The sequence below is a fragment of the Anarrhichthys ocellatus genome, unplaced genomic scaffold (assembly GCF_004355925.1).
Source record: "Anarrhichthys ocellatus isolate YVR2014 unplaced genomic scaffold, GSC_Weel_1.0 scaffold85, whole genome shotgun sequence".
Taxonomy (NCBI): Eukaryota; Metazoa; Chordata; class Actinopteri; order Perciformes; family Anarhichadidae; genus Anarrhichthys; species Anarrhichthys ocellatus.
This window is the reverse complement of record NW_022280115.1, coordinates 1,283,088-1,295,379: the sequence shown is the minus strand read 5'-3', so window position 1 is coordinate 1,295,379 and position 12,292 is coordinate 1,283,088. Positions and strand designations below refer to the sequence as shown.

Below are 12,292 nucleotides of genomic sequence, written 5' to 3'. Positions count from 1 at the left end.
GTTTTAACAGGGGGGGGGGGCAATCACTTTTTCACACAGGGCCATGTAGGTTTGGATTTTTTTCCCCCTTAATAAACAACACTTTTTCACACAACTGTATGTATATATATACTGTATATATATATATCCAAGAAGCCTAGTAGTAGTAACATCTCTGTGTAGTCAACAACTGTCAAATCAAATAAAGAAAGTACACATCAATTATATTTTAACAATTATTATTCTCAGTTTTCAAATTTAACTAATACATAGAAATACATAAATAAATGTGCATCTTAAAATAAAGTAATTCATTTTAGAAAAATGTATTTCACTGAATTGTCCTGCAGCTTTAAATTCAGTTCATTCAGGTGTGAAGTGATGTCAATAAAAAGCCACGAAATTATATTTTTCTCATCTTCTAAGAAGAGAAATTAGTGTTCATGGACTATCTGTGGTTATTAAACCACTTGTTTCAGCTCTATTCTCTCTGTTAACATCATTGTTGGGCAGTGAATTAATGCGTTAGGATTCTGATCATTTTGGACTCTTAGGTTTATTTTCTGTGAATTAATTTCAGATGTGAGTGGGAACGTTTGCTCAAAAGAGTTGTGCTTTGTCTCCTAGTGTCGCTTCATTTACCGCTTTTAATAATCATCGCGGCCTCTGAATATATGAGACACACTGGTTTTAAACTGCCCGTGGGAATAATTAACCTATAAGAGTCTGTTCATTCTTGGTTAAAGACTCTGGTCTCTTTGACCACTTTTCTCTTTTTGGAGAACGTCATGTGAAATAACTTCTCTGACTCACGTATTTATTCACCTGCCCTTCGTTCTCTTTCCTCATCTCAGCCCCGGGCCGTGCGTGTAAATCAGTCAGGAAACTTGTCAGAATACCCATATTTGATTGGCTGAGCTGCATCACGTGATGTGATTTACAACGCATTGGTCGGTGTGTTTCCTGGACCACTGGAGTGCTGTAAAGGCTGTAAAAGCTGTGCCGGTTAAAATAGAAGCGCTCTGTCAAAATTTAATAATTATCAATTATCGGTTTTAGGTCCAGGGTCCGGATACAACGGCGTCTGGGTCCGGATCCGGACCGCGGCCTGCCTATTAGTGACCCCTGGTCTATGGGATTGACTCCCTTCTGGTGCCAGCTTCAAGTGGCCATTTGAGGAACTGCAGTTTCAGGCACTTCCAGCGTTGGCTTCATTTCTCAGCACCGGAGGTCGCTGCTTGATAATGACACATTTGAGACCAGATCAGGACAGGATCAGGATAAGAATGGGACAGGTTCAGGACAGGACTAGAACAAGATCAGGGGAGGTTCAACATCTTCAGGGCTGCTCACCATCTGAACAATGAACGCTCGGTGCCAAATGGAGGAGTCAGTAAGAACAATGAACAAGCTCATGTCTCTGCTAACTATTTACATTTGTCAGTCAGTCAATATAGTAGACTTGGGAATACAAGCAACTGGTAGACTGACATGCCATTAATATGTGATGAAGGCTTGTACGTAAAGATATACTAAGTCGATTACACTTACTCTACTGTACTTTATAACTCCACTGTACTTTCTAATGTTACCTGAATAGCATCAACGGTGGCCCTGAACACTGGGTTGTTGTGTTTCACGGTCCTCCAGTACTTTGGCCTGTTGGGATTTGTCAAATTACAGCCGTACTTTTCTAGGATGTTCAATGCTGTAGACAAGCGCTGGAGAGATGCGAGGGTCTGAGGAAGAAACACAGGAAATTTGTCCACAAGTTAAAAAGCTGTAAGGTTCAAGTTCATAGTTCATCCGCCCGCACCCACAGTGGTTTCGTCCCTTATTCATCTCCACATGCCACATGAAAAATGTAAGATGATAGTAATAACCCCCGTGTCTCATAAAAGACATACTGTACAGTGTATTACAATTAAGCTTGGGATTCCTCCAAACAAAAAAATCGAAATAATTGATGGCGCTGAATATTCATAAATATCATTTCTGTGCCCTCTTTTTTGTGCCGCTAGCGCTTCCTCAGAGCTCTGACTGGATTTGCGTTGATCCCCATGAAGCTCTGGTAAGCTCAGCTCTTTCAATGCCCAATTGGTCCGATACCAATATTGAGAGAGGCAATACAGCCGATAGCCGATGTATAATGCCGATATCATGTTTTTCTTCCCTTTTTTATGCATCTGATAAAATACAACAATTGAATAAAATTTAGAAAAATTGCGGAACTTAAATGAATGTTATTTTCTGCACTGGCTCTGTTTGCTTAAGTCAGGGGTCGGCAACCTTTACCATCCAAAGAGCCATTTTGCTATTTGCTAGCTATTTTCCACCAAATACAATTTGTCTGGAACCGCAAAAGCTATTTGATATCACAGCTTAAGTTGTATATATACATACATACAAGAACGATAGTTTTTACATTACATTACAGTCATTTAGCAGACGCTTTTATCCAAAGTGACTTACAATAATTGTATTCAACATAGGTATTCAAGAGAACTAGTCACCGGAAGTCATAAGTGCATCTCCTTTTATCAAACTCTTATGAAGAGGAGAGAAAAACTTTCTCAGTTTGCTGCAGCAGTTGAGAAATCGCTCTTTTTCACTCATCTCCAGCGTGATACTTTTCAGCAAATGCTGTGTGCTTGTTCTGGAAGTGACTTTCAACATTACATTTCTAGCAAATTTCTCGCCACATATCAAGCATACAGGTAAGCCAGCTTCATTGGCAGTGAAAGCAAATGAATACGTCCACGCAGAATTAAACTCTCTATTTTCCTCCGTGACTTTTCTTTTTTGGATTTATCCATTGATAATTTACCGAGGGCGGGGGTCTGCAGATCATGATTAGCCACCTGCAGGGAAAGGCTCTTGACAGCGACGTAATAGGATGCGACGCACATTTTAGTTGACAACGTATTAAAACATGTTTTATTTTCAGTGACACAGTATCACCTCAAACTCCAAGATAAGAGGTGTTCCCTTTGAATGACTGTCCACTGTGCAAAAAATAAAATAAAAATAACCCTTATTTATTTCCATATTAGTTTTTGTCAAAGCAAGCAGTAGTGTGGATGTCCACACTACTGCTTGCTTGTCCACACTACTACGTTTCCATTTTAAAATATGTTTTGCTACGTTTACACTGAGCGTCCACACTACGCCGAAGTTTAGAGCACCAAAAACAGAGGAGTTTGAAAACGCTCCCGAGGACGGATAAGTTTGTTATTGGAGCGCTTAGTGAGCGGCACTAACCAGTTCTTTGTATTTTTTTTAACTAAGCAACCGATCTACTTCCTGTTTACACCGGCACCCACATCCACGTGATATTCGTTTTCAGGCATGTTAGTCTGGACAAAGATCATTTAGAAAACGGTGCTGACACGGCGTGTGGACGGAGATCGTTTTCGTGTTAAAACTCAGTTTTAACACAAAAACGTATTAGTGTGGATGTAGACTCAGGGAGCCACAATGGAGAGGCTGAAGAGCCGCATGCGGCTCCGGAGCCACGGGTTGCCGACCCCTGGCTTAAGTAGATCTGCACTCTGTCTGCAGTGCACTTATTTTAGATGGATTAAAACGTATCAACTAAATGTCCTTAGGTAATCAAAGAACTAAACTTTGTAAGAAAACAAACAACAACTTAGTTTTAGTGCATTCAAAAACATTTGTCAGCAGATAGCAGTATCTCCATGTTTCTGAGGCTACATCCACACTACTCCGTTTTTAAATCAGAAACGATCTCCGTCCACACGGCGTTTCAGCATCATTTTCGAAATGATCTCCGTCCAGACTGGTCACGCCGCTCGCTAATCACTCCAATAACAGCTGCTTCCGCCGTAATAATGCAGACTTTAACTGAACAACAGCTGCTAGTAAAGACAACAAGGTCAGCAGCACCTGTAATCGGGGAAGGACACATCATGACTGCTAATAACCAATCAAGTAGCGAAGGCGGGGGTGGGCGTCATCGTTTCCAAACTTATCCGTTTTCGACCGTCCACACGAAAACGCAACCCGGAGATTTCAAAAATACGAAGAACTGGTTAGCGCCGCTCACTAAGCGCTCCAATAACAAACTTATCCGTCCTCGGGAGCGTTTTCAAACTCCTCCGTTTTCGGTGCTCAGTGTAAACGTAGCAAAACATATGCATTTTCAAATGGAAACAGAGTAGTGTGGACACGGCCTGAGAGAGAACAAAAATTAGCAAACTTACATATACAAACAAATAAACACTGTTTGTTCAGTGGTTCTGGCTGGTTTTTTCCACAGCAGCCACACTGAGAGGGCAGTCATTGTTTGCTAATCGGCCTCCTGATCGCAGGCATCTTCTGATGCCGAATGTCTCAAAATGGCATTATTCGGCCGACCTATTAATCGTTGTATCCCTACCCACACTCCTGATCCCAACCTTGGTCTCTCTGTCTGGATAGAGGTTAAACAGGTATATCCAGGTTGGGTTATTGTGTACTTGCTCTCTCTCTCACCTCCTTCCTGTTGCTGCCAAAGCTGTTTTCTATCACCATGGTCTCTGCGGCGATGTGACAGTATTTGGAGCAGGACGGTAAGGGCAGATTAGCCATAGCCATCACCCCGACCCGCACCTCCACCACACTGCCACCGGAAAACAGACACACTTCAGCCCGACTCCGCACCTCCTGCAGCTGCTCCGACAGAGATGGCATTCTACACACATACACGAGTAAACAAACACACACAGAGTCAGTGACTGTATGCATCTACAGTAAGTCACATACATTTGTAAAAGATTGTGTTATCTAAATATCAGAGAAATGACAGTTCTAACATCAGCATGCTAATGTGCTCACAATAACAACAGTGACATGCGAATGATCAGCAGGTTTAATATATATGTTGTCTGGGGTGGGCTGGCCATAGGAGATACCGGGGAAATCCCCGGTAGGCCGACGGGGTTGGGCTGGTGCAATACCGGCCCACCTCCATCACCAACCGGCCCTCCCTCTGACATCGCCGGCCACGACTATATTCTATGCTTCACAGAACACGTTAAATTTACTCTAATACCTAAAGTCAATAACCACTGACTGACATTTATACTACTCCTCGCGATCTGTATTCACACTCATGGTTTCCATCTTCTTTACTCATCTAATCTCTTCCGTCAGTCTAACTTTGTTTTAGGTGTTATTAAATGTCAATCATTCTAGCCTACTCAACACTTGCGTCACTCGCTCGCAGACAAAGCCGTTTTTGAGCGCGAGCCGACAGCATGGCACCGGCACCAAAATGTAAATCCTTTAAAGGTGGAGCTGAAAAGCTCAAGGAAAAAAAGAAGAGATGTCTGGAGGAAGGTGCATCAAAATATTTAAAAATTTCTGACTTATTTGGGAAACCACCGACTGGTGACAGTGATATGATGGTAAGTTGTGGCGTTGACTTGGCCAATGTTAGCTTGCTTTTCAGAGATGAGGTAACGTTCCCTACAAGCTAGCCTAGCTAACGTTAGCTAGATAAATGTCCAAAATTGAGACCGTTATGATCTGGTCAAATCAGCAAGCTGGCGCTGTTGTCATCATCGAGATTATCTAATTTAACATGTTAGCCATAGTCACCTGCTTACAATCGATGAGCAAGCTATCCATGGTGGTAATTGCAAAAAGGGCAATCTTATAATTTCTAATAACTTATTTTCAAATAACACTTAAGTTAACCAGCTAGCTTGTTATGCTAAAATCACCGTGTTACACACAACACTAACATTATAAACAATGTTAATATGTTATTTAGATTGATGATTCTGCTGCTGGAAGCAGCAGCCAGGGGCCCCAGAGCCAAGCTAAGACCCAGGGCCACACAGTAATTAGTACAGAAAAGTATACTTACATGTACTTAAGTACAACTTCAGTGTGTGCAATTTTAGTACAAAAACGTACACTTAGTATATTAAAGTACAACTTATGGTACACCGTAAGTTACACTTTAATATACTAAGTACAAAAATAGTGTATTTCAATTTAGCACATGTATTTAAAGTATACTTATCTAATACACTTTGAGTGTACTAATCAATAGTGGAAAGTTAAGTACAAAAAAGTATACTTAGTACACTTAAATTGAATGTACTTAAGTGTACTTTTTTTTCACCTGGGGTACTAATACTAAATACTACCATAGTTTGCTGATAGTGTTGTGTCAATGGTTTAACATACTAACATAATAATCCCTACTTACCACTCATGTAGGCTGAAGATGAGTGACAGGGATAGCAGCTAGGATGACAGAGAAAGCCAAGGCCAGGATGACAGGGATATCCAAGGGCATGATGACACAGAAAGTGAAGGCCAAGATTTTGATTATTTCACCAGGCCGAAGTCAGACACATTAGACCTCTTCTTCCGTTTTCACCCCCAGCAGAAGGCAGACAAGGCTGTAGTGCAGAGCTTTTTTTTTTGCAAAGATGGCACAAACAGAAAATGGCTATCATACAGTCAAGACAAAGAAGCCCTCTTCTGTTCCCTTTGTCTGGCTTTTGCTAATCCCAGAGAAAGCAGCTCTTTCATCACTGGCATGTCCAACCTCACACACGTACACCAGAGAGCAGGGCTGCACGATTATGGCCAAAATCATAATCGCGATTATTTTGATCAATATTGCGATCACGATTATTTATCACGATTATTCATTAATTTTAGGGACAACATCTTTTTATTGCACTTTCACGTTTAAATGAACATGAACACTGCTTCCATTTCCATTGTTGTGCTACATTCCGGCTAATGTACAAATCTTTGCATCAGACTGGTCCTTATCACAGTGCATCTCGTAGAAGGAACATATAAATAAAATAGTATCAACAATTTTTACCCAAAATTAAATCAACGGAGCACTGCTTTCACTTCCATGTGCTACATTTTTACCCAAAATAAAGGGCAAACTAAAAATAAATATGTGTGTTGCTCACAGTATTTATTGGACACATGTCTTTGGCCAAATGAAATGCGATTGCATCCGTTATTTCAGCGTGTCTTTGGGAGGTGGATGGATATGCTGCTATGCAGGGTCGCTGTTATGGTTTTCTGGGTTAACGCTGGACATGGACAGAGATTCAGTGAGGTAACGTTAGCTTTGGCCTTAATGCATTCGTCATACTGTGGTTTGTGGTGATTTTTCAGGTGGTTGAACAAGTTAGTTGTATTGCTATGCGGCGCAGACACAACTCTAACGCACTCTGTGCATATGATTTGTTCTTGGTTAACATCACTTGGCCTAAATCCAAAAAACTTCCAGACAACGGATGATGATCCATTTCGAGGGGCTAGCTCCTCGCCTTCTGCTCCTGACATTTGACTTAACTTTCACACGACACCCGTGACCGTCTGCTCTCTGTTCTGTTGTCTGTCTCTCTACTCTTCTACTAATAGCGGAGTCTGCAGGGTGCGCGCATGACACCTCCCATCTCGTTCGCCCCCTGGTGGTCGGCTGACTGTTAGTTGAGGAAGCGCTTGATTTGATGTGTAGCAGAGCACGCATTTTAAACGTCAATATCGCAGACGATCATGCTCATTTAATCGTGGCAACCAAAATCGTGATCGCGATTAAAATTCGATTAATTGTGCAGCCCTACCAGAGAGTTGAAGAGCATGAGAAGAGCCACCTACACAGAGGTTGTGCTGAGGCATATTTCCTCAGATCCTCAAGAAGCAGGATCCAGGACCTTCTCATGGGACCTCAGATGTCGCTTCACAGAGAGCAAGTCCGCAGGAGGCGACAAGTGTTGGAGCACATTATAGATGTGATGAAGCTCATCGGCAAAAGAGGTTTGAGCTACAGAGGCAAGCAGGGAGAGGCAGCATACACCCTTGATGACGACACCATTGACCATGGTAACTTTTTGGAAATGATAGTTTTACTGGGAAAGTATGACGTCTGTCTCAAGGAACACCTCACTCTCTGCATCGAAAAGAGCAAGCAGATAGACCAGTCTGGTTCAAGAGGAGGTAGAGGTGCCCTTGTCACTCTCCTATCCAAAACGACCATCGACTACATCATCACCACCATTCAACGCCTAATGAAAACTACCATCGCTGCTGAAGTCCGGGAATCTGGAATGTACTCGGTCCAGATCGACACCACACAGGACATCACAGCCCACGATCAGTGCTCTGTTGTCATACGGTATGTGACAGACACTGTTCATGAGCGACTAGTTACTGTGATCAGATGTGAGGCATCCACTGGGCCCAACTTGTGAATGACGTGCTGGAGACCATGGATCTGGATGTGAAGCGGTGTATTGGAAATTCCACTGATGGGGCCTCCAATATGCAAGGCCAATATAAAGGCTTCTCTGCACTGCTCTCCGAAAAGTGCCCGACTCAAATCCATGTGTGGTGCTATTCACACATCCTAAACCTTGTGCTGTCAGACACAACACAGTGTGTACTGGCAAGTGGCTCTCTTTTTTCCCTGATGAACAACATCGCTGTCTTCTTCAGAGAGTCCTACCAGAGGATGAATATCTGGGAGAAGGAGAGCAAAGACCCAAGATGCAGACGTCTCACCTCGATAGGAGAAACGCGCTGGTGGTCCAAAGATGCAGCTGTGACAAAGGTGTTTGGCTCTTTTGGAAAGCCAGACAGGGCTATGTGTTGATGTCCTCCACACCCTCTCAGCCATTCAAGATGGAGAGACCATCAATGCCATGGCACGAGTCAATGCACAGGGATACATCGGCCAGCTTCTGAAGTATGAGACTATACTTACAGCTCAGATCTTCCTGCGAATTTTCCAGGTCACGTCACCAGTCTCTAAATACCTTCAGACAAGTGGAATGGACATCCTGACAGCTCATCGGATGGTTGCGGCTGCAGAAGCAGAGCTGAAGGATATGACCAGAGATTTCCAGAGTGTCAAGACAGCGGCTGACAAATTTGTCCAGTGGGCCAACAATCAACTACAGGAGCAGAGTGAGGAGACTGAGCTGGTGGTGGAGACAACTCTGCCACAGAAACGGGGAAGAAGGAAGAAATCCATGCCTGGAGAGATGTCCCAAGATGAGGCTGTGACTGATGCCAAAACATCATACAAGATTGAGGTCCACAATCGAATCATGGACACAGTTGCAGGAAGCATGCACCAGCGTTTCCTCAAGAATGGCACTTTGTATGCTGATCTGGCACTTCTGGACCCCAAAAACTTCAGCCAGGTAACATCTTACGGCGATAGTTTCCCAGAGGCAGCACTCCAAGAGTTGAGCAAATGTTTGCTGCCATTTGATGACAGAGCGAGCTCAAAAGTCTGGCACGACAGTGGGATAGGCTGAAGGCATCAGTATTTGAGGAGTACACAACCAAGACAACAGAACCCGGGCCGGAGGATGCTGAAGATGAGGCAGAGATGGTTTACAAAAAGTGCTCATCTTGCAAGGACTGTCCAATCTGTTGCTACCGAGTTCTGAAGCAGTACAACCTCCTGACAGATGCATACCACATCATAGGCCTTGCATACAGGTTCCTGCTTACCCTCTCTGTCACACAGGTAGCATGCGAGCAAAGCTTTTCGACGCTGAAATATATCAAAAACATCCTCAGGAGCTCACTCTCTCAACAGCACCTGGAGGCTTTTATGTTGTTTGCTACTCAGACAGATGTTTTGCAGATGCTGGACAGTGAGAAAATCATAGATGGTGTTGCAGAAAAGAGTGAGCTGCTGCAAAAACGACTCATGTAGTGAGGTAATAATAACACATGAGTATACTGATATTGTTTTTTATTACCATGTGACTATAATGCACCTGGGCCGGCAGAGTTAGTTTAGGTTCTGTTACTTAACTTGTTTTGTTATGCACCTTCAACACCCCTACACACACACACAATCATACACCCAGCATCCAACACTACTGATACCACTGATGTTCACACCCCATCGTATGTTCTGTTCTGTTCATTTCTACAATATAGTTCATACTAAATCTACCCTCTGATTCCAGTTTCTTTATTGTGTGGTCTTTCTCTGCTGACATTCATCCATTAAGGCTCTGTAGTTATATGTATAACCATCTGATACTAGCCCAGAGTTAAGCATATTCATCTAGCAAACTATACCTACCTTGGAGTGTTACAATAGCCAGTATCATTTTATTCCATGTGTCCATCCAGGCAAATTGGTGGATCCAAATGTTATAAAAAAAAACATATATGATGTAATTTCTTTGTAATCATCCAAAATAATGTGAAGTGTACGGGTATTTTTCCAAGTAGGCCACTGACTGGTCGATACGTGCGATGCATTGAGTGGGCAACGCGCCGTGTATTGAGTGGGCCGGTCTGACAGTAACTCCCGGGCCACTTTTTTCCCCCAGTCCACCCTGTATGTTGTCATGCTAGCACTTCTTAATTACAGCTCAACACAAATTTGCTAATGGGAATGAATGTCATTAGTGTTGCAGGTATTTGGTCATAAACTAAACTAATTGAGATTTTGACCTGATGATTGCGCCGGAGAAAAGGTAAAGGCTTACTTCGGTATTTCACAACCTGGATCCTACTGTCCCATGTGATTGTGTCGAGGTGACTAATCGGGAGAACATTTTCTGAAATTGGTCCAATGTTGACAAAGGCCGCTGCACCCAGCAGCCGATAAAAGGTCTGCAATGTAATTATATCGGGCAACTTTTCACCATAAATGTACGTCCACGAAAAGTGCTTGTTTTTGCCACTGACAGGCTCAGACTGATATTACAAGTGTCTGACAACATCGTGGAAAGAACCCTACATAGCTATACATTTTCCGAACTATTTGCATGCTACTATTAATTATAAAATAATAAATCATGCACCATTAACTTGGTTAAAAAATGTTATAATTACAATTACAATTGTGTATATAATTTTAACTCAGCACCAGAATGGTCAAATTATAAACAGAAAATTTAAATTCCAGTATCTAATAGTGTAAGGTGTTTAAACAGAGAAGTGCGTTGAATATCTATTCAAAGCCTCATTGTCACCGACACCCAACCTAGCTCTTTGGGTCAGTATCGGTATAAAACAAGATAATCCTTTACTAGGCCCACAGCGGGGAGATTGGCAGAATTACAGCAGCAAAGTGGACAGTGCAACAAGAGAAGTCAGCAGAAAACAAAACAGGAAAATAAAAACAAAACAAACACAATTGAATCGATTGAGTGGTTGGATACACGTTATTGCACATATGAGCTAGGAAGTAGGATGTCTTTATATTGCACATATACATTGATATTGCACATGAATGAATGAATGAATGAAAGAGTAATTTGCTTGGTTAGATGCATCTATGCAGTATCTATGCATCCCTACATAAAATATGTTGCTTTGTAATAAAGTGTATAGGCCTGTAATACAGCAGATCCCATCTGTGCCATGTGCATTAATGATTTAATGCTAAAACGAAAGAGCGTTTTTTCCTTTTATGCAATCTTTAAATTATAATAATTGAGATGAATTTGGGGCTGCACGGTGGTGTAGTGGCTAGCACTGTCACCTTCTGTGTGGAGTTTGCACGTTCTCCCCGTGGCAGCGTGGGTTCCCTCCGGGTTCTCCGGCTTCCTCTCACAGTCCAAAAACATGCAGCTTAGGTTATTTGGAGACTCGAAATTGCCCGTATGTGTGAATGTGAGCGTGCATGTTTGTCTGTCTCTACATGTGCCCTGAGATCAACTGGAGACCTGTCCAGGGTACCCTGCCTTCGCCCAATGTCAGCTGGGATCGGCTCCAGCGCCCCACGACCCTGAATAGGATTGACCTCAGTCTGCAATGCTGGACTTGTAACAGCAGACACTGCCTCCAACACGGACGTGGATTCGCAGTGACCCGCTGGAACGATCATTAAAGTTCGCTGTTCTGAAACAATATGAAGCTGTATCCTAGTAGAAACGTCCAAACACGTGAGGTTAGCTACCAAATGTGTAGCTGCACACCGACACGTCGTTCCACCTGAGACTCGTACCGCTGTGCTCTGCGGATATCGGTGTCGTCTGCAGTATGACGGGAGGTGACAGCGGTCGGTTTCGTTGCCTACCTGTAGTCTGCAGGAACGCAACGGTGAAGTCCCGGTGCTGCTCTTCGCAGGTCCTCCTTCATTCACACCCAGCTACGGCGAGCTACGGTAAATAACGTGTACGTAATGTAAGGTGGTCAGTGTTGCAGCAGTAACGTGTCTGTCCGTCTGCCGGTGACGTAAAACGTACTGTCACCACAAACCGGTAGTGGATGATGTCCAGCGTGTTATCCATGGATGTATGAGGAGAACCCCAATCATGAGGTCACACCGGTGTTGTGTCGAATA

General features: G+C 43.0%; 1 protein-coding gene across 5 annotated transcripts in view; it reads right to left on the bottom strand.

Moving 5' to 3' along the window:
* LOC116398535 (E3 ubiquitin-protein ligase RNF31-like) overlaps nucleotides 1-12,292 on the bottom strand; it is a 66,870-nt gene extending 54,578 nt beyond the window's left edge. For 3 of the 5 annotated variants that reach the window (XM_031874901.1, XM_031874906.1, XM_031874904.1), the window contains exons 1-3: nucleotides 12,026-12,292; nucleotides 4,474-4,672; nucleotides 1,572-1,718 (exon numbers count right to left, since the gene is read on the bottom strand). In XM_031874901.1, the coding sequence (XP_031730761.1) occupies nucleotides 1,572-1,718; nucleotides 4,474-4,672; nucleotides 12,026-12,087 (408 nt within the window). In that variant the 5' untranslated portion in view covers nucleotides 12,088-12,292. Of the gene's footprint in view, nucleotides 1-1,571; nucleotides 1,719-4,473; nucleotides 4,673-6,199; nucleotides 6,238-11,488; nucleotides 11,513-12,025 lie in introns of those variants that run through there. The other 2 variants (XM_031874902.1, XM_031874903.1) reach the window with 2 other exon arrangements.